This window comes from Oncorhynchus gorbuscha, linkage group LG19 (assembly GCF_021184085.1).
Source record: "Oncorhynchus gorbuscha isolate QuinsamMale2020 ecotype Even-year linkage group LG19, OgorEven_v1.0, whole genome shotgun sequence".
NCBI lineage: Eukaryota > Metazoa > Chordata > Actinopteri > Salmoniformes > Salmonidae > Oncorhynchus > Oncorhynchus gorbuscha.
Window position 1 is genome coordinate 78,857,762 of NC_060191.1, and position 18,848 is coordinate 78,876,609.

Sequence of the window (18,848 nt, forward strand, 5' to 3'; positions counted from 1 at the left end):
TCATTAACTGTATGGTATGACGTCATTAAACCTATGGTATGATGTCATTAACTGTATGGTACAATGTCATTAACTGTATGGCATGATGGCATTAACTGTATGGTATGGTGTCATTAACCGTATGGTACGATGTCATTAACTGTATGGTATGATGTCATTAACTGTATGGTACGATGTCATTAACTGTATGGTACGATGTCATTAACTGTATGGTACGATGTCATTAACTGTATGGTATGATGTCATTAACTCTATGGTTATGTCAGTAACTGTATGGAATGATGTCATTAACTGTATGGTACGATGTCATTAACTGTATGGTACGATGTCACTAACTGTATGGTATGATGTCATTAACTCTATGGTTATGTCAGTAACTGTATGGAATGATGTCATTAACTGTATGGTATGATGTCATTAACTGTATGGTACAATGTCATTAACTGTATGGTATGATGTCATTAACTGTATGGTATGATGTCATTAACTGTATGGTATGATGTCATTAACTGTATGGTATGATGTCATTAACTGTATGGTATGATGTCATTAACTGTATGGTACAATGTCATTAACTGTATGGTATGATGTCATTAACTGTATGGAATGATGTCATTAACTGTATGGTATGATGTCATTAACTGTATGGTACAATGTCATTAACTGTATGGTATGATGTCATTAACTGTATGGTATGATGTCATTAACTGTATGGTATGATGTCATTAACTGTATGGTATGATGTCATTAACTCTATGGTTATGTCAGTAACTGTATGGAATGATGTCATTAACTGTATGGTATGATGTCATTAACTGTATGGTATGATGTCATTAACTGTATGGTATGATGTCATTAACTCTATGGTTATGTCAGTAACTGTATGGAATGATGTCATTAACTGTATGGTATGATGTCATTAACTGTATGGTATGATGTCATTAACGGTATGGGAAGCTCTGTCTGTGACATCATACCATCATCAACTATCGGACAATAATTAGAAGAAAAAAATATTATGGAGCAAGTAAATCTGTTTCAAAAATAAAATACAAGATTGAAAAGAATACAATATTTTCTAAAATGTTAAAACAGTAATTTGATTGGATTTAGAGCCCTTAGCTTGAAGTTATATATTATGGGGGTGACAACATTCACTGTTAGTAATCCTAAATAACCAAATCAGTACAAATTGTAGATGTTTTTGTGAGGAGTGATCCAGGTTAAACTGACAATTATTCTGTTGATATAGTCCATGTCAAATATGTATTATTAAAAACAATGATGACAGAAATAAAACGTCATGTATTTTCACCATCACACACGCAATCACACATACATGTAAGTATTTATAAAGAAGCAAGCAATTATTATTAACAAACATAAAACAAAATACATAAATACAAAATTGTATACCAATCAAGAGAAAATAGGTCCCTATCACTGTGGGAAGAGCAAAGAGGTCCCTACTACCATGGGAAGAGAAAAGAGGTTCCTACTACCATGGGAAGAGAAAAGAGGTTCCTACTACTGTGGGAAAGAGGTCCCTACTACCATGGGAAGAGAAAAGAGGTTCCTACTACCATGGGAAGAGAAAAGAGGTTCCTACTACTGTGGGAAGAGAAAAGAGGTTCCTACTACTGTGGGAAGAGAAAAGAGGTTCCTACTACTGTGGGAAGAGAAAAGAGGTTCCTACTACTGTGGGAAGAGAAAAGAGGTTCCTACTACTGTGGGAAGAGAAAAGAGGTTCCTACTACTGTGGGAAGAGAAAAGAGGTTCCTACTACTGTGGGAAGAGAAAAGAGGTTCCTACTACTGTGGGGAAGTTCCTACTACTGTGGGAAGAGAAAAGAGGTTCCTACTACTGTGGGAAGAGAAAAGAGGTTCCTACTACTGTGGGAAGAGAAAAGAGGTTCCTACTACTGTGGGAAGAGAAAAGAGGTTCCTACTACTGTGGGAAGAGAAAAGAGGTTCCTACTACTGTGGGAAGAGAAAAGAGGTTCCTACTACTGTGGGAAGAGAAAAGAGGTCCCTACTACTGTGGGAAGAGAAAAGAGGTTCCTACTACTGTGGGAAGAAAAGTCCCTACTAAAGAGGTTCCTACTACTGTGGGAAGAGAAAAGAGGTCCCTACTACTGTGGGAAGAGAAAAGAGGTTCCTACTACTGTGGGAAGAGAAAAGAGGTTCCTACTACTGTGGGAAGAGAAAAGAGTTCCTACTACCAAAGAGAAAAGTTCCTACTACTGTGGGAAGAAAAGAGTTCCTAACTGTGGGAAGAGAAAAGAGGTTCCTACTACCATGGGAAGAGAAAAGAGGTTCCTACTACTGTGGGAAGAGAAAAGAGGTTCCTACTACTGTGGGAAGAGAAAAGAGGTCCCTATCACTGTGGGAAGAGAAATAGTAAGAAATAGAACAAAATAACATCTCGAGTGACACAGTGGTGTATATTGTACATTGTTGAACACTTGGCAAAAGTCAAAAATGAACATATACAAGGATATGGAAGCAATCAAGACATTGAGGACAGCTAGTTGAAGAACACACCTACAGTAGTGTGGTGAGGGTGAGGTGAGACTGAGTGGAGTGGAACGTGATGGCAGTGGTGTCTACAATAACAGCACAAGGTGAGGGGTCCTACTGACAGCCTCGGTGGAACATGCAGTGCACAACACACAAGGTTTTAAGGTCCACAAACTACTGACACCTCCATCATAGCAGGGGATGCCCACTCCATCATCAGGCTCATAGAGAGAGAGAGAGAGAGAGAGAGAGGTGGATGGCGAGGGGGCGAGGGGGGGGGGGGGCATACACACCCTTAGAGCTTCCGGTTACACCGGCTCTGATGATGGCTCTTACTGGGCTGGAGCTCCAGATTGATTTTGGGGCGTCACACGGACTGCTCCTTAGGGAAGAGGGGCCGTGGAGCCTCGCCCTGACTTTGGCCTTGGGCAGGGTAGCTGGCGGGGTACAGGGGGTTGTTGGACGGAGGATGTGTGTAGGGATTCTGGGGTAAGAAGGTAACGGGAGGGGGGTAGGCCTGAGTTGGTTGTGACTCGAGACAGTGTTCCTTGTTGTAGACTCGATGGTAGCTCACATGTTCAGCCGGGTTTGATAGTTCGTGTCTCCCACAGTTCTGTGGAAACAAAGACAGAGTGAAAACAAACTTTACATAAAGATGTTTGTTTTTATACGTCCGCGTAGTACCACTGCTGCTCCACTAGTTACAACAGCTTTCCACCAATAGTATTTACAATGCGACTACAGTTCTGACAACATTTCTTCAACAAGGGACAGGGGGGATCAATCAGGATGAGGACAAGTAGTACGTATCCTCCTCTCAATCAGGATGAGGACAAGTAGCACGTATCCTCCTCTCAATCAGGATGAGGACAAGTAGCACGTATCCTCCTCTCACTCAGGATGAGGACAAGTAGCACGTATCCTCCTCTCACTCAGGATGAGGACAAGTAGCACATATCCTCCTCACACTCAGGATGAGGACAAGTAGCACGTATCCTCCTCTCACTCAGGATGAGGACAAGTAGCACGTATCCTCCTCTCACTCAGGATGAGGACAAGTAGCACGTATCCTCCTCTCAATCAGGATGAGGACAAGTAGCACGTCTCCTCCTCTCACTCAGGATGAGGACAAGTAGCACGTATCCTCCTCTCACTCAGGATGAGGACAAGTAGCACGTATCCTCCTCTCAATCAGGATGAGGACAAGTAGCACGTATCCTCCTCTCACTCAGGATGAGGACAAGTAGCATGTATCCTCCTCTCACTCAGGATGAGGACAAGTAGCACGTATCCTCCTCTCACTCAGGATGAGGACAAGTAGCACGTATCCTCCTCTCACTCAGGATGAGGACAAGTAGCACGTATCCTCCTCTCAATCAGGATGAGGACAAGTAGCACGTATCGTACTAATATACTGAACATTAGATAGTAATATACTGAACATTAGATAGTAATATACTGAACATTAGATAGTAAATAAATAATATAATAATAATATACTGAACATTAGATAGTAATATACTGAACATTAGATAGTAATATACTGAACATTAGATAGTAATATACTGAACATTAGATAGTAATATACTGAACATTAGAGAGTAATATACTGAACATTAGATAGTAATATACTGAACATTAGATAGTAAATAAATAATATAATAATAATATACTGAACATTGGTAATATACTGAACATTAGTAATATACTGAACATCAGATAGTTATTACCATCGGTATGTAATAACACAAAAAATGTCCTGGGGCTAATAAAGTAAGAAATATAACATAAAAACTAAATACTAAAAAAAGCATTAAGCACAGCAGCCAAATCCGTCGGCATCATTATAATCACCAAGCTTCAGCAGGTAATTTAGCTGAATAGATTGTCTCTGGCCCCCTTCCAGTTAGGTGGAGTGATAAACTCTACTGCAGACTCGCAAAACTTAATCACTTAAACGCTGAAAACTGTTTTCGCCCCTCCCAAAAGATAGAATTTGCAGATAACTGTTAGCTTTTCTGGCAGCTTAGTGGAGTCTGCCACAAGCACAGTCAGTGTAGTCAGCTCAGCTATCCCCATTGAGAAGTGTTTGTGCCTTGAGCTTAGTCTGGCAAAACTTAACATGTCAGTGTTTGCCTTAGCAATCCCCTGGAAAACAGAACTCCTCCTTCCACGTCATATTTTTAAGAGATTGTGATAACACCTCACATCTCAAAATAGGACTACCTAATGTTAGATCCCAGACTTCCAAGACAATCATTGTCAATGAACTAATCACTGATCATAATCTTGATGTGATTATCCTGACTGAAACATGGCTCAAGCCTGATGAATTTTACTGTCTTAAATGAGTACTCTCCTCCTGGTTACACTCGTGACCATATTCCACAAGCATCCCACAAAAGTAGAGGTGTTGCCTACATTTATGACAGCAAATTTCAATTTCCGACACAAAATGCTGCGTTTTCGTCTTTTGAGGTTCTAGTCATGAAATCCATGCATCCTGCTTAATCACTTTCTATAGCTACTGTTTACAGGCCTCCTGGGACATACACAGCTGAGTTCCCTCGATTCCTATTGGACCTATCGGACCTAGTCATGGCAAGATAGTATTCACATTTTCGGTGACTTCAATATTCACATGGGAAAGTCCACAGACCCACTCCCAAAGGCTTTCGGAGCCATCATCGACTCAGTGGGTTTTACCCTACATGTATCTGGACCTACGCAGGAATAGATATTGTGGATCGTGGAATAGATATTGTGGATCGTGGAATAGATATTGTGGATCGTGGAATAGATGTTGTGGATCGTGTAATAGATATTGTGGATCGTGGAATAGATATTGTGGATCGTGAAATAGATATTGTGGATTGTGGAATAGATATTGTGGATTGTGGAATAGATATTGTGGATCGTGTAATAGATATTGTGGATTGTGGAATAGATATTGTGGATCGTGGAATAGATATTGTGGATCGTGGAATAGATATTGTGGATCGTGTAATAGATATTGTGGATTGTGGAATAGATATTGTGGATCGTGGAATAGATATTGTGGATCGTGTAATAGATATTGTGGATTGTGGAATAGATATTGTGGATTGTGGAATAGATATTGTGGATCGTGGAATAGATATTGTGGATCGTGGAATAGATATTGTGGATCGTGTAATAGATATTGTGGATCGTGGAATAGATATTGTGGATCGTGTAATAGATATTGTGGATCGTGGAATAGATATTGTGGATTGTGGAATAGATATTGTGGATCGTGGAATAGATATTGTGGATCGTGGAATAGATATTGTGGATTGAATAGTTTTACCTCATCATCCTGGGTTATTGGACCATCATTTCATTACATTCGCAGCAAACAATTTGCTCAGATTCCAACCAAGGATTATCAAGAGCCACATTATAAATTCTCGGACAACGCAAAGATTCCTTGACACCCTTCTAGACTCGCTCCACCTACCCAAGGAAGTCAGAGTACAACAAATGTTACCACCTAACCAAGGATTTAAACTTAATTTAGCCTAATAGTCTAGATGCAGTCTCACTGTGTGTCACATAAAACTAGCAAAAGGTGGCAGAAATAAAGACAGACCTTCACCTGGATCATGTTTTTAACCCTCATCCAACATTGAATCTCCCATTCCTCAAAAAAACTACTTCAGAAGCTGTTCCTCAGCAACTCACTGCCTTCCTGAAGACAAATATTGTATACAAAACACTGCAGTCTGGTTTTAGACCCCATCATAGCACTGAGACTCGTGAAAGGTGGTAAATGACCTTTTATTGGCGTCAGACCGAGGCTCTGCATCCTATCCTCGTGTTCCTAGACCTTAGTGCTGCGTTTAATATATAATAATAATAATATAATAATAATATAATAATATAATAATATATATAATAATATAATATATATATAATATATAATATAATAATATAATAATATATATAATATATAATATAATAATATAATAATATAATAATATAATAATAATAATAATATAATAATATAATATATATAATAATATATATAATATATAATATAATAATATAATAATAATATATGCCATTTAGCATTGATACCATCGATCACCACATTCTTTGCTGTAGCCCTAGGACCATGCCTAAGGACTACCTGGCCTGATGACTCCTGGCTGTCCCCGTCCCCAGTCCATCTGGTCGTGCTGCTGATCCTGTGTCTGCTGTTCTACCTGCGGCTATGGAACCCTGACCTGTTCACAGGAACTGATATCTTTATCCCAGATCTCTCTCTCTCTCTCTCTCTCTGTATCTATCTCTATCTCTCTCTCTCTCTCCTCTCTCTCTCTCCCTCCCTCTCTCTCTCTCTCTCTCGCTCTCTCTGTCTCTATCTGTCTCGCTCTCTGTCTCTCCCTGTCTCTCTCCCTGTCTCTCTCTCTCTCTGTCTCTCCCTCTGTCTCTCTTTCTGTCTCTCTATCTCTCTTTCTGTCTCTGTCTCTCCCTGTCTCTCTCTCTGTCTCTCTCTCTCTCTCTCTCTCTGCCTCTCTCAACCGCATCTGCTGTTTCGAACTCTGAATGTTCGGCTATGAAAAGCCAACTGTAATTTACTCCTGAGGTGAGTTGAACCTGTTGAACCTTCTATAAGCACTGTGATTATTATTTAACCCTGCTGGTCATCTATAAACATTTCAACATCTTGAAAAACGATCTGGCCTTAATGACCATTTACTGTTATAATGTCCACCAGGAACAGCCAGAAGAGGACTGGCCACCCCTCAGAGTCTGGTTCCTCTCTAGGTTTCTTCCTAGGTTCCTACCTTTCTAGGGTTTTTCCTAGCTACTGTGCATCTACGTCTGCATTGCTTGCTCTTTAAGGTTTTAGGCTGGGCTAGTGCTCTCAAAATGTATCCTGACATCGGCTAACTTAGCTAGCTAACATACATTCTGAGAAAACAACTCACATTAAGTGGTACGCTAGCTAGCTAGCAACATTTGGTGTTCAATGAGACTGAGAATGAGCTAACCAGAAAAGTACTCTAAAAGGCTCTGCATTTCAGGAATCACAGGGATGATCCCTACTCCTGATGTGAAATTATACGGAACAAAAAAAAATAGGTCCAACGTTTCATGAGCTGAAATAAAAGATCTCAAAATTCTCCAAACGCACAAAAACCTTATTTCTATCAAATGTTGTGCACAAACTTGCTTACATCCCTGTTAGTGAGCATTTATCCCTTGCCAAAATAATCCATCCACCTGTCAGGTGTGGCATATCAAAAGCTGATTAAACAGCATGATCATTACACAGGTGCACCTTGTGCTGGGGGCAATAAAAGGCCACTCTAAAATGTGAAGTTTTATCACACAACACAATGCAATAGATGTCTCAAGTTTTGAGGGAGCCTGCACATGGCATAATTTCCTACAATGTCGTTTTAGAGAATTTGGCAGTACGTCCAACCTTCCTCACAACCCCACATGTAACCAGTCCAGGCCAGGACCTCCACATCCAGCTTCTTCTCCTGCGGGATCGTCTGAGACCAGCCACCCAGACAGCTGATGAAACTGAGGAGCATTTATGTCTGTAATAAAGTCCATTAGTGGGGAAAAGCTGATTATGATTGATTGAGTGGGAGGGCCAGTCTCCCCAGTGGGAGGGCCAGTCTCCCCAGAGGGTGGGCCAGTCTCCCCAGCAGGTGGGCCAGTCTCCACAGTGGGAGGGTCAGTTTCCCCAGAGGGTGGGCCAGTCTCCCCAGAGGGTGGGCCAGTCTCCCCAGCAGGTGGGCCAGTCTCCACAGTGGGAGGGTCAGTCTCCCCAGTGGGAGGGCCAGTCTCCGCAGTGGGTGGGTCAGTCTCCCCAGTGGGTGGGTCAGTCTCCCCAGTGGGTGGGTCAGTCTCCGCAGAGTGTGGGCCAGTCTCCCCAGGGGGAGGGCCAGTCTCCCCAGTGGGTGGGCCAGTCTCCCCAGTGGGAGGGCCAGTCTCCCCAGTGGGAGGGCCAGTCTCCCCAGAGGGAGGGTCAGTCTCCCCAGTGGGTGGGCCAGTCTCCCCAGTGGGTGGGTCAGTCTCCGCAGAGTGTGGGTCAGTCTCTGCAGTGGGTGGGTCAGTCTCCCCAGTGGGTGGGTCAGTCTCCCCAGTGGGTGGGTCAGTCTCCGCAGAGTGTGGGCCAGTCTCCGCAGAGTGTGGGTCAGTCTCCGCAGTGGGTGGGCCAGTCTCCGCAGTGGGTGGGCCAGTCTCCCCAGTGGGAGGGCCAGTCTCCCCAGTGGGTGGGCCAGTCTCCGCAGAGTGTGGGCCAGTCTCCGCAGAGTGTGGGCCAGTCTCCGCAGAGTGTGGGCCAGTCTCCGCAGAGTGTGGGCCAGTCTCCCCAGTGGGTGGGTCAGTCTCCCCAGAGGGTGGGCCAGTCTCCCCAGTGGGTGGGCCAGTCTCCCCAGTGGGTGGGCCAGTCTCCGCAGAGTGTGGGCCAGTCTCCCCAGTGGGTGGGTCAGTCTCCCCAGAGGGTGTGCCAGTCTCCCCAGTGGGTGGGTCAGTCTCCCCAGAGTGTGGGCCAGTCTCCCCAGTGGGTGGGTCAGTCTCCCCAGTGGGTGGGCCAGTCTCCCCAGGGGGTGGGCCAGTCTCCACAGAGGGTGGGTCAGTCTCCCCAGTGGGAGGGTCAGTCTCCCCAGTGGGTGGGTCAGTCTCCCCAGAGGGTGGGTCAGTCTCCCGAGTGGGAGGGTCAATCTCCCCAGTGGGTGGGTCAGTCTCCCCAGTGGGAGGGCCAGTCTCCCCAGGGGGTGGGTCAGTCTCCCCAGTGGGTGGGCCAGTCTCCCCAGTGGGTGGGCCAGTCTCCCCAGTGGGTGGGTCAGTCTCCCCAGTGGGTGGGCCAGTCTCCCCAGTGGGAGGGCCAGTCTCCCCAGTGGGTGGGTCAGTCTCCCCAGTGGGTGGGTCAGTCTTCCCAGTGGGTGGGCCAGTCTCCCCAGAGGGTGGGTCAGTCTCCCCAGTGGGTGGGTAAGTCTCCCCAGTGGGTGGGCCAGTCTCCCCAGAGGGTGGGTCAGTCTCCCCAGTGGGTGGGTCAGTCTCCCCAGTGGGTGGGCCAGTCTCCCCAGTGGGTGGGCCAGTCTCCCCAGTGGGTGGGTCAGTCTCCCCAGTGGGTGGGCCAGTCTCCCCAGTGGGTGGGCCAGTCTCCCCAGTGGGTGGGTAAGTCTCCCCAGTGGGTGGGTCAGTCTCCCCAGAGGGTGGGTCAGTCTCCCCAGTGGGTGGGTAAGTCTCCCCAGTGGGTGGGCCAGTCTCCCCAGCAGGTGGGTCAGTCTCCCCAGTGGGTGGGTAAGTCTCCCCAGTGGGTGGGCCAGTCTCCCCAGAGGGTGGGTCAGTCTCCCCAGAGGGTGGGTCTATGCCCTCCCAGGCCCACCCATGCTGCCTCCCAGCCCTGCCATGTGAAATCCATTGATTAGGGCCTAATGTAACTCAGAAAACTAGTTGAAATGTGATTAAATGTGAAGATACAGTAGAGTACTTATTTCTTGTTATTTGAAAGCTACAGTTTTACTCTCTAATTTGAAATATAAATAATTTAACACATCTGATCTGAATTTTCACTGAGGTGGCTTGCGAAAGTATTCACCCCCCCTTGACATTTTTCCTATTTTGTTGACTTACAACCTGGAATTAAAACAGATTTTCTTGGGGGTGGGGTTGTAAAATTTGATTTACACAACATGCCTACCACTTTGAAGATTCAAAATGGGTTTTATTTAGGAAGATCCCAGATCTGTTCTTATACGGCAGGGGAAACCTATGGTAAACGCTGTGTTAAAGTGTATTGTCAATGGTATGGTAAAGACTATGGTCTTTACCATAGTCTTTACCATACCCTTTACCATAGAGGTATACAGAGAAGAGAGTCGGTCCAAGAATGGAACCCTGTGGCAACCCCATAGAGACTGCCAGAGGCCCGGACAACAGGCCCTCCGATTTGACACACTGAACTCTGAGAAGTAGTTGGTGAACCAGGCGAGACAATCATTTGAGAAACCAAGGTTATCGAGTTTGCCGATGAGGATGTGGTGATTGACAGAGTCGAAAGCCTTGGCCAGGTCAATGAATACGGCTGCACAGTATTGTTTCTTATCAATGGTGGTTAAGATATCGTTTAGGACCTTGAGTGTGGATGAGGTGCACCCATGACCAGCTCTGAAACCAGATTGCATAGTGGAGAAGGTATGGTGAGATTCGAAATGGTCGGTAATCTGTTTGTTGACTTTGCTTTCGAAGTCCTTAGAAAGGCAGGGTGGGATAGATATAGGTCTGTAGCAGTTTGGGTCAAGAGTGTCCCCCCCTTTGAAGAGGGGGATGACCGCAGCTGCTTTCCAATCTTTGGGAATCTCAGACGACACAAAAAAGGGGTTGAACAGGCTAGTAATATGGGTTGCAACAATTTCGGCAGATCATTTTAGAAAGAAAGGGTACAGATTGTCAAGCCCGGCTGATTTGTAGGGGTCCAGATTTTGCAGCTATTTCAGAACATCAGCTGACTGGATTTGAGAGAAGGAGAAATGGGGAAGGCTTGAGCGAGTTGCTGTGAGGGGTGCAGTGCTGTTGACCGTGGTAGAGGTAGCCATGTGGAAAGCATGGCCAGCCGTAGAAAAATCACTTTTGAAATTCTCAATTATAGAGGATTTATCGGTGGTGAGTGTTTCCTATCCTCAGTGCAGTGGGCAGCTGGGAGGAGGTGTTCTTATTCTCTATGGACTTTACAGTTTTTTTAGTTTGTGTTGCAGGAAGCAAATTTCTGCTTGAAAAAGCTAGCCTTGGCTTTTTTAACTGCCTGTGTATATTGGTTTCTAGTTTCCCTGAAAAGTTGCATATCACAGGGGCTGTTCGATGCTAATGCAGACCACCGTAGGATATTTTTGTGTTGGTTAAGGGCAGTCAGGTCTGGAGAGAACCAAGGGCTATATCTGTTCCTGGTTCTACATTTCTTGAATGGGGCATGCTTATTTAAGATGGTGAGAAAGGCATTTTTTTAAATAACCAGGCGTCGTCTATCGACGGGATGTGGTCAATATCCATCCAGGATACCCCGACCAGGTCGATTAAAAAGGCCTGCTCGCTGAAGTGTTTCAGGGAGCGTTTGATAGTGATGAGCCCGCTTGACCCTATCCCCTCCCCTCTTCTCCAGACCATTTCCGGAGACCTTCTCCCTTACCTCACCTCGCTCATCAACTCATCCCTGACCGCTGGCTACGTCCCTTCCGTCTTCAAGAGAGCGAGAGTTGCACCCCTTCTGAAAAAACCTACACTCGATCCCTCCGATGTCAACAATTACAGACCAGTATCCCTTCTTTCTTTTCTCTCCAAAACTCTTGAACGTGCCGTCCTTGGCCAGCTCTCCCGCTATCTCTCTCTGAATGACCTTCTTGATCCAAATCAGTCAGGTTTCAAGACTAGTCATTCAACTGAGACTGCTCTCCTCTGTATCACGGAGGCGCTCCGCACTGCTAAAGCTAACTCTCTCTCCTCTGCTCTCATCCTTCTAGATCTATCGGCTGCCTTCGATACTGTGAACCATCAGATCCTCCTCTCCACCCTCTCCGAGTTGGGCATCTCCGGCGCGGCCCACGCTTGGATTGCGTCCTACCTGACAGGTCGCTCCTACCAGGTGGCATGGCGAGAATCTGTCTCCTCACCACGCGCTCTCACCACTGGTGTCCCCCAGGGCTCTGTTCTAGGCCCTCTCCTATTCTCGCTATACACCAAGTCCCTTGGCTCTGTCATAACCTCACATGGTCTCTCCTATCATTGCTATGCAGACGACACACAACTAATCTTCTCCTTTCCCCCTTCTGATGACCAGGTGGCGAATCGCATCTCTGCATGTCTGGCAGACATATCAGTGTGGATGACGGATCACCACCTCAAGCTTAACCTCGGCAAGACGGAGCTGCTCTTCCTCCCGGGGAAGGACTGCCCGTTCCATGATCTCGCCATCACGGTTGACAACTCCATTGTGTCCTCCTCCCAGAGCGCTAAGAACCTTGGTGTGATCCTGGACAACACCCTGTCGTTCTCAACCAACATCAAGGCGGTGGCCCGTTCCTGTAGGTTCATGCTCTACAACATCCGCAGAGTACGACCCTGCCTCACACAGGAAGCGGCGCAGGTCCTAATCCAGGCACTTGTCATCTCCCGTCTGGATTACTACAACTCGCTGTTGGCTGGGCTCCCTGCCTGTGCCATTAAACCCCTTCAACTCATCCAGAACGCCGCAGCCCGTCTGGTGTTCAACCTTCCCAAGTTCTCTCACGTCACCCCGCTCCTCCGTTCTCTCCACTGGCTTCCAGTTGAAGCTCGCATCCGCTACAAGACCATGGTGCTTGCCTACGGAGCTGTGAGGGGAACGGCACCTCAGTACCTCCAGGCTCTGATCAGGCCCTACACCCAAACAAGGGCACTGCGTTCATCCACCTCTGGCCTGCTCGCCTCCCTACCACTGAGGAAGTACAGCTCCCGCTCAGCCCAGTCAAAACTGTTCGCTGCTCTGGCCCCCCAATGGTGGAACAAACTCCCTCACGACGCCAGGACAGCGGAGTCAATCACCACCTTCCGGAGACACCTGAAACCCCACCTCTTTAAGGAATACCTAGGATAGGATAAGTATTCCCTCTCACCCCCCCCCTTTAAGATTTAGATGCACTATTGTAAAGTGACTGTTCCACTGGATGTCATAAGGTGAATGCACCAATTTGTAAGTCGCTCTGGATAAGAGCGTCTGCTAAATGACTTAAATGTAAATGTAAATGTAATGAGAGGAGGTCGTTTGACCGCAGACTCATTACGGATGAAGGCAATGAGGCAGTGATCGCTGACATCTTGGTTGAAAACGGCAGAGGTGTATTTAGAGGGCAAGTTGGTTAGGATGATATCTATGAGGGTGCCCGAGTTTACGGCTTTGGGGTTGTACCTGGTAGGTTCATTGATCATTTGTGTGAGATTGAGGGCATTAAGCTTGGATTGTAGGATGGCTGGGGTGTTAAGCATGTCACCGTTTAGGTCACCGAGCAGCACGAGCTCTGAAGATAGATGGGGGGCAATCAGTTCACATATAGTGTCCAGAGCACAGCTGGGGGCAGAGGGTGGTCTATAGCTGAGGGTGGTCTATAGCAGAGGGTGGTCTATAGCTGAGGGTGGTCTATAGCAGTGGGTGGTCTATAGCTGAGGGTGGTCTATAGCAGAGGGTGGTCTATAGCAGAGGGTGGTCTATAGCAGAGGGTGGTCTAAAGCTGATGGTGTTCTATAGCAGAGGGTGGTCTATAGCTGAGGGTGGTCTATAGCTGAGGGTGGTCTATAGCAGAGGGTGGTCTATAGCAGAGGGTGGTCTATAGCAGAGGGTGGTCTATAGCTGAGGGTGGTCTATAGCTGAGGGTGGTCTATAGCAGAGGGTGGTCTATAGCAGAGGGTGGTCTATATTAGAGGGTGGTCTATAGCAGAGGGTGGTCTATAGCAGAGGGTGGTCTATAGCAGAAGGTGGTCTATAGCTGAGGGTGGTCTATAGCAGAGGGTGGTCTATATTAGAGGGTGGTCTATAGCAAAGGGTGGTCTATAGCAGAGGGTGGTCTATAGCAGAGGGTGGTCTATAGCAGGTGGCAGCATTGAGAGACTTGTTTTTACAGAGGTTGATTTTTAAAAGTAGAAGTTCAAATTATTTGGGTACAGACCTGGATAGTAGGACAGAACTCTGCAGGCTATCTCTGCAGTAGATTGGGTACAGACCTGGATAGCAGGACAGAACTCTGCAGGTTATCTCTGCAGTAGATTGGGTACAGACCTGGATAGTAGGACAGAACTCTGCAGGCTATCTCTGCAGTAGATTGGGTACAGACCTGGATAGCAGGACAGAACTCTGCAGGTTATCTCTGCAGTAGATTGGGTACAGACCTGGATAGTAGGACAGAACTCTGCAGGTTATCTCTGCAGTAGATTGCAACTCCACCCCCTTTGGTAGTTCTGTCTTGTCTGAAAATGTTGTAGTTTGGATGGAGATTTCAGAATTTTTGTGGTCTTCCTAAGCCAGGATTCAGACACAGCTAGAACATCCGGGTTGGCAGAGTGTGCTAAAGCAGTGAATAAAACAAACTTAGGGAGGAGGCTTCTAATGTTAACCTGCTTGAAACCAAGGCTTTTATGGTTACAGAAGTCATCAAAAGAGAGCGCCTGGGGAATAGGAGTGGAGCTAGGCACTGCAGGGCCTGGATTCACCTCTACATCACCAAAGGAACAGAGGAGGAGTAGGATAAGGGTACGGCTAAAAGCTATGAGAATTCGTTGTCTAGGACGCCCTGAACAGAGAGTTAAAGGAGGTTTCTGGGGGCGATAAAATAGCTTCAAGGTATAAAGTACAGACAAAGGTATGGTAGGATGTGAATAGAATGGAGGTAAACCTAGGTATTGAGTGATGATGAGAGAGATATTGTCTCTAGAAACATCATTGAAACCAGGTGATGTCATCGCATGTGTGGGCGGTGGAACTGAAAGGTTGGATAAGGTATAATGAGCAGGGCTAGAGGCTCTACAGTGAAATAAGCCAATAAACACTAACCAGAACAGCAATACCTAAGGAAGGCACGAGTGATCATAAGGGTCCAGTGAGTAGTGAGGTTAGTTGGGGTCATCGGAAAACATCTCATCTGACAATTTAAAATTTAAAAAAATATCTGCACACGTCAAAACAAAACTTCAAAACGGCAGTAATACTCCAGAGATGTGATCATTTTCAACTGCTATTTGCACCTAATCAGTCTGGGGATAAAGAATTAAAGCAGTCCAATAAGCAGCCTTGGGAATTTGGAAGGAGGAATGCATTCAGTTACTCCCTCACATTAGCATGGCTAATAGGAACTAGAGAGATCAGTTACTCCCTCACTAGCATGGCTAATAGGAACTAGAGAGATCAGTTACTCCCTCACTAGCATGGCTAATAGGAACTAGAGAGATCAGTTACTCCCTCACATTAGCATGGCTAACAGGAACTAGAGAGATCAGTTACTCCCTCACATTATCATGGCTAACAGGAACTAGAGAGATCAGTTACTCCCTCACATTAGCATGGCTAATAGGAACTAGAGAGATCAGTTACTCCCTCACGAGCATGGCTAATAGCAACTAGAGAGATCCGCTACTCCATCACATTAGCATGGCTAACAGGAACTAGAGCGATCAGTTACTCCCTCACTAGCATGGCTAACAGGTACTGGAGAGATGACTAAAACATGGTCTCTGTGTGTATTTCATTAGTGAATAACTGGTTTTGGGAAGCACAACCAAGAAGGTCTGACAGAATTCACAAGAGGTATACATACACAGCGGGGATTTGGGACAACGGATGTATCTTCTTTAAGCATGAATGTAATGAAATGCCTACAGATGAGTCGAGTTTGCTGCCCTGACTATTCTCTCACACATCGTCTCAAAGCAGGAGAGAGAGAGCAAGAGAGCAGAGTGAGAGAGAGTGAGAGAGGCGGGGAGGGGGAGGGGGAGAGAGAGCGAGAGAGAGAGAGAAAGAGAGAGAGAGAGATAGACACAGAGACAGAGAGGAAGAGAGAGAGAGAGATAGACACAGAGACAGAGAGGAAGAGAGAGAAGAGAGAGAGAGAGAGAGAGAGAGAGAGAGAGAGAGAGAGAGAGAGAGAGAGAGAGAGGGGGACAGAGAGAGAGACAGAGAGAGAGAGAGTGGAGAGAGAGAAGGTGGAGAGAGAGAGAGAGTGGAGAGAGAGAGAGAGAGAAAGGAGAGTGAGAGAGAGAGAGATACAGAGACAGAGAGAGAGACAGAGAGAGAGAGAGAGAGAGAGAGAGAGAGAGAGAGAGAGAGAGAGAGAGAGAGAGAGAGAGAGAGAGAGGGAAAAAGTGCGAGAGAACGTGAGAGCGAGAGACAGAGATACTTTCTTTGCCGGTTTAAAGCTAAAGGTAATCTAAATGGAAATCTCTGGCCTACCAGAGAAAGTCTTTCTGCAACACCTCCAGCTACAGTATACGTCCAACTCAAACGGCACCCTATTCCCTGTATAGTGCTCTACTTTTGAACAGAGCAATGTGGGCATTGGTCAAAAGTACTGCACTAAATAGGGAATAGGGTGTGATTTGGACGTACTCTACCCTTAGGGGACATGCACTAAATAGACTGTTTTATCTCACAGACAGTATAATGAGTCTCTCATTGCTGTTAAGGTTACTTCTAAAAAGTCTTACATTTTACAAGGCAATTACAATCATGTGTTCTCCTGACTGGACAAAATACGCCAATAGAAATGAATACGGTGTGAAATGAAATATCAATGAAAAGGACAGTGGTGATGAACTAGAGAGAGACTTATGGCTACCTTGTCAAAGACTCGGTCAAAACATTTTGCCACATTATTCAGTCAAGTGATCCACATAGGCACTTGTTTTAGAGTTTGCCCTTCATGTTCATAAATTCATCTCGAATGATGAATGCTTACTGCTCAATAGTTCAAACAGGCTAAAACAGGTCAAAACAGGTCAAAACAGGTCAAAACAGGCTAAAACAGGCTAAAACAGGTCCAAACAGGCTAAAACAGGTCCAAACAGGTCAAAACAGGCTAAAACAGGTCCAAACAGGCTAAAACAGGTCAAAACAGTTCCAAACAGGCTAAAACAGGTCCAAACAGGCTGAAACAGGTCCAAACAGGCTAAAACAGGTCCAAACAGGCTAAAACAGTTCCAAACAGGCTAAAACAGGTCGAAACAGGTCAAAACAGGTCGAAACAGGTCAAAACAGGTCTAAACAGGTCCAAACAGGTCCAAACTGGTCAAAACAGGTCCAAACAGGTCCAAACAGGTCAAAACAGGTCCAAACAGGTCAAAACAGGTCCAAACAGGTCCAAACAGGTCCAAACAGGCTAAAACAGGTCCAGGTTCGTAATGACAGGTTCCTAATGACAGGTTCCTAATGACAGGTTCGTAATGACAGGTTCCTAATGACAGGTTCGTAATGACAGGTTCGTAATGACAGGTTCGTAATGACACGTTCGTAATGACAGGTTCCTAATGACAGGTTCGTAATGACAGGTTCCTAATGACAGGTTCGTAATGACACGTTCGTAATGACAGGTTCGTAATGACAGGTTCGTAATGACAGGTTCGTAATGACAGGTTCGTAATGACAGGTTCGTAATGACAGGTTCGTAATGACAGGTTCGTAATGACAGGTTCGTAATGACAGGTTCGTAATGACAGGTTCCTAATGACAGGTTCGTAATGACAGGTTCATAATGACAGGTTCGTAATGACAGGTTTGTAATGACAGGTTCGTAATGACAGGTTCTAATGACAGGTTCCTAATGACAGGTTCGTAATGACAGGATCAACCAATATCAGTTTAATTAAGGAAATCACCAGCATGTGACAAGTGTTTTGGACCGTTGGATGAAAAACAATCGGACAATGCTTTGCCAATTATGTAAAATAAACCTGTCTTACTACTGGCAGTACCAATATGTCACCTTACACAGACTGACCATTAAGTCGTTACTGCGTAAGGGTACATTCTTTATATATTTTCATAATGTAACTGTACTGTTACTGTGACCAACAGCATCACATCTGGACATAGAGCATCTGTAGTGATTTCCTTCAGAAGGATTGCCTCTCAAATGGTATCCTATTGACCCAGAGGGCTTTGGTCAAAACTATTGCAAGAATGAAAGAATATGGTGCCATTTTGGACTCAGTGAGACTGGCTCATAGCATTCTGACTCAAAGCACTCAGCCCTCAGCTTTCTACGAAGGCATCCTTTGACGGATTACCACACTGAGATATTCACTCACACAAGCTTAGTCTGAAATCCATTTTTAAAAAACGAATTGAATTACTCACATATAACATTCACAATGAACTCTGTATAAAAAATTAAAAACTCTCCACAGACTGAGCAATGTTTAAAAAAGGCCAAGAGAATCCTGTGCTTCTGAAAGTTAAACTTGTTCTGGCTCATCCTGTTTTATTAATACAGATATATTTCCCTCCTCACTCTGCTCTCTTTCACCAGGAAAACCATTTACGCCTGAATGTCTCCTAGAAAATGTCCTCTTGCTCCGGATGCCAAGCCTCCCATGGTGCCCGTAAGATGACAGTTAACAAAAACATAATGTCTTCAAAAGACGAAGTCACACTGACACAAAATCTTCCATTAAGCTGTACATTCATGAAAACTGGAGAGGAGGGATCACTTGGGAACATTGTGAATATCTCACATGAATTAACTCTTCTTTAAATAAACGTCTAATGAAAATTGTAAAGTTCGACATTACATTTTTTATTTTACTTCTCCCTGTCAAAACGATCAATAC

General features: G+C 45.4%; 1 protein-coding gene across 3 annotated transcripts in view; it reads right to left on the minus strand.

The window, feature by feature from the left end:
- Positions 1–2,287: 2,287 nt before the first annotated feature.
- LOC124005882 (nectin-1-like) overlaps positions 2,288–18,848 on the minus strand; it is a 579,711-nt gene continuing 563,150 nt past the window's right edge. For 2 of the 3 annotated variants that reach the window (XM_046315519.1, XM_046315518.1), the window contains exon 10: positions 3,002–3,132. Coding sequence is in view for 1 of the 3 variants with exons in the window: in XM_046315515.1 (XP_046171471.1) it covers positions 2,887–3,132 (246 nt within the window). In the remaining 2 variants the exon portion in view is untranslated. Of the gene's footprint in view, positions 3,133–18,848 lie in introns of all 3 variants that reach the window. The other variant, XM_046315515.1, reaches the window with a different exon arrangement.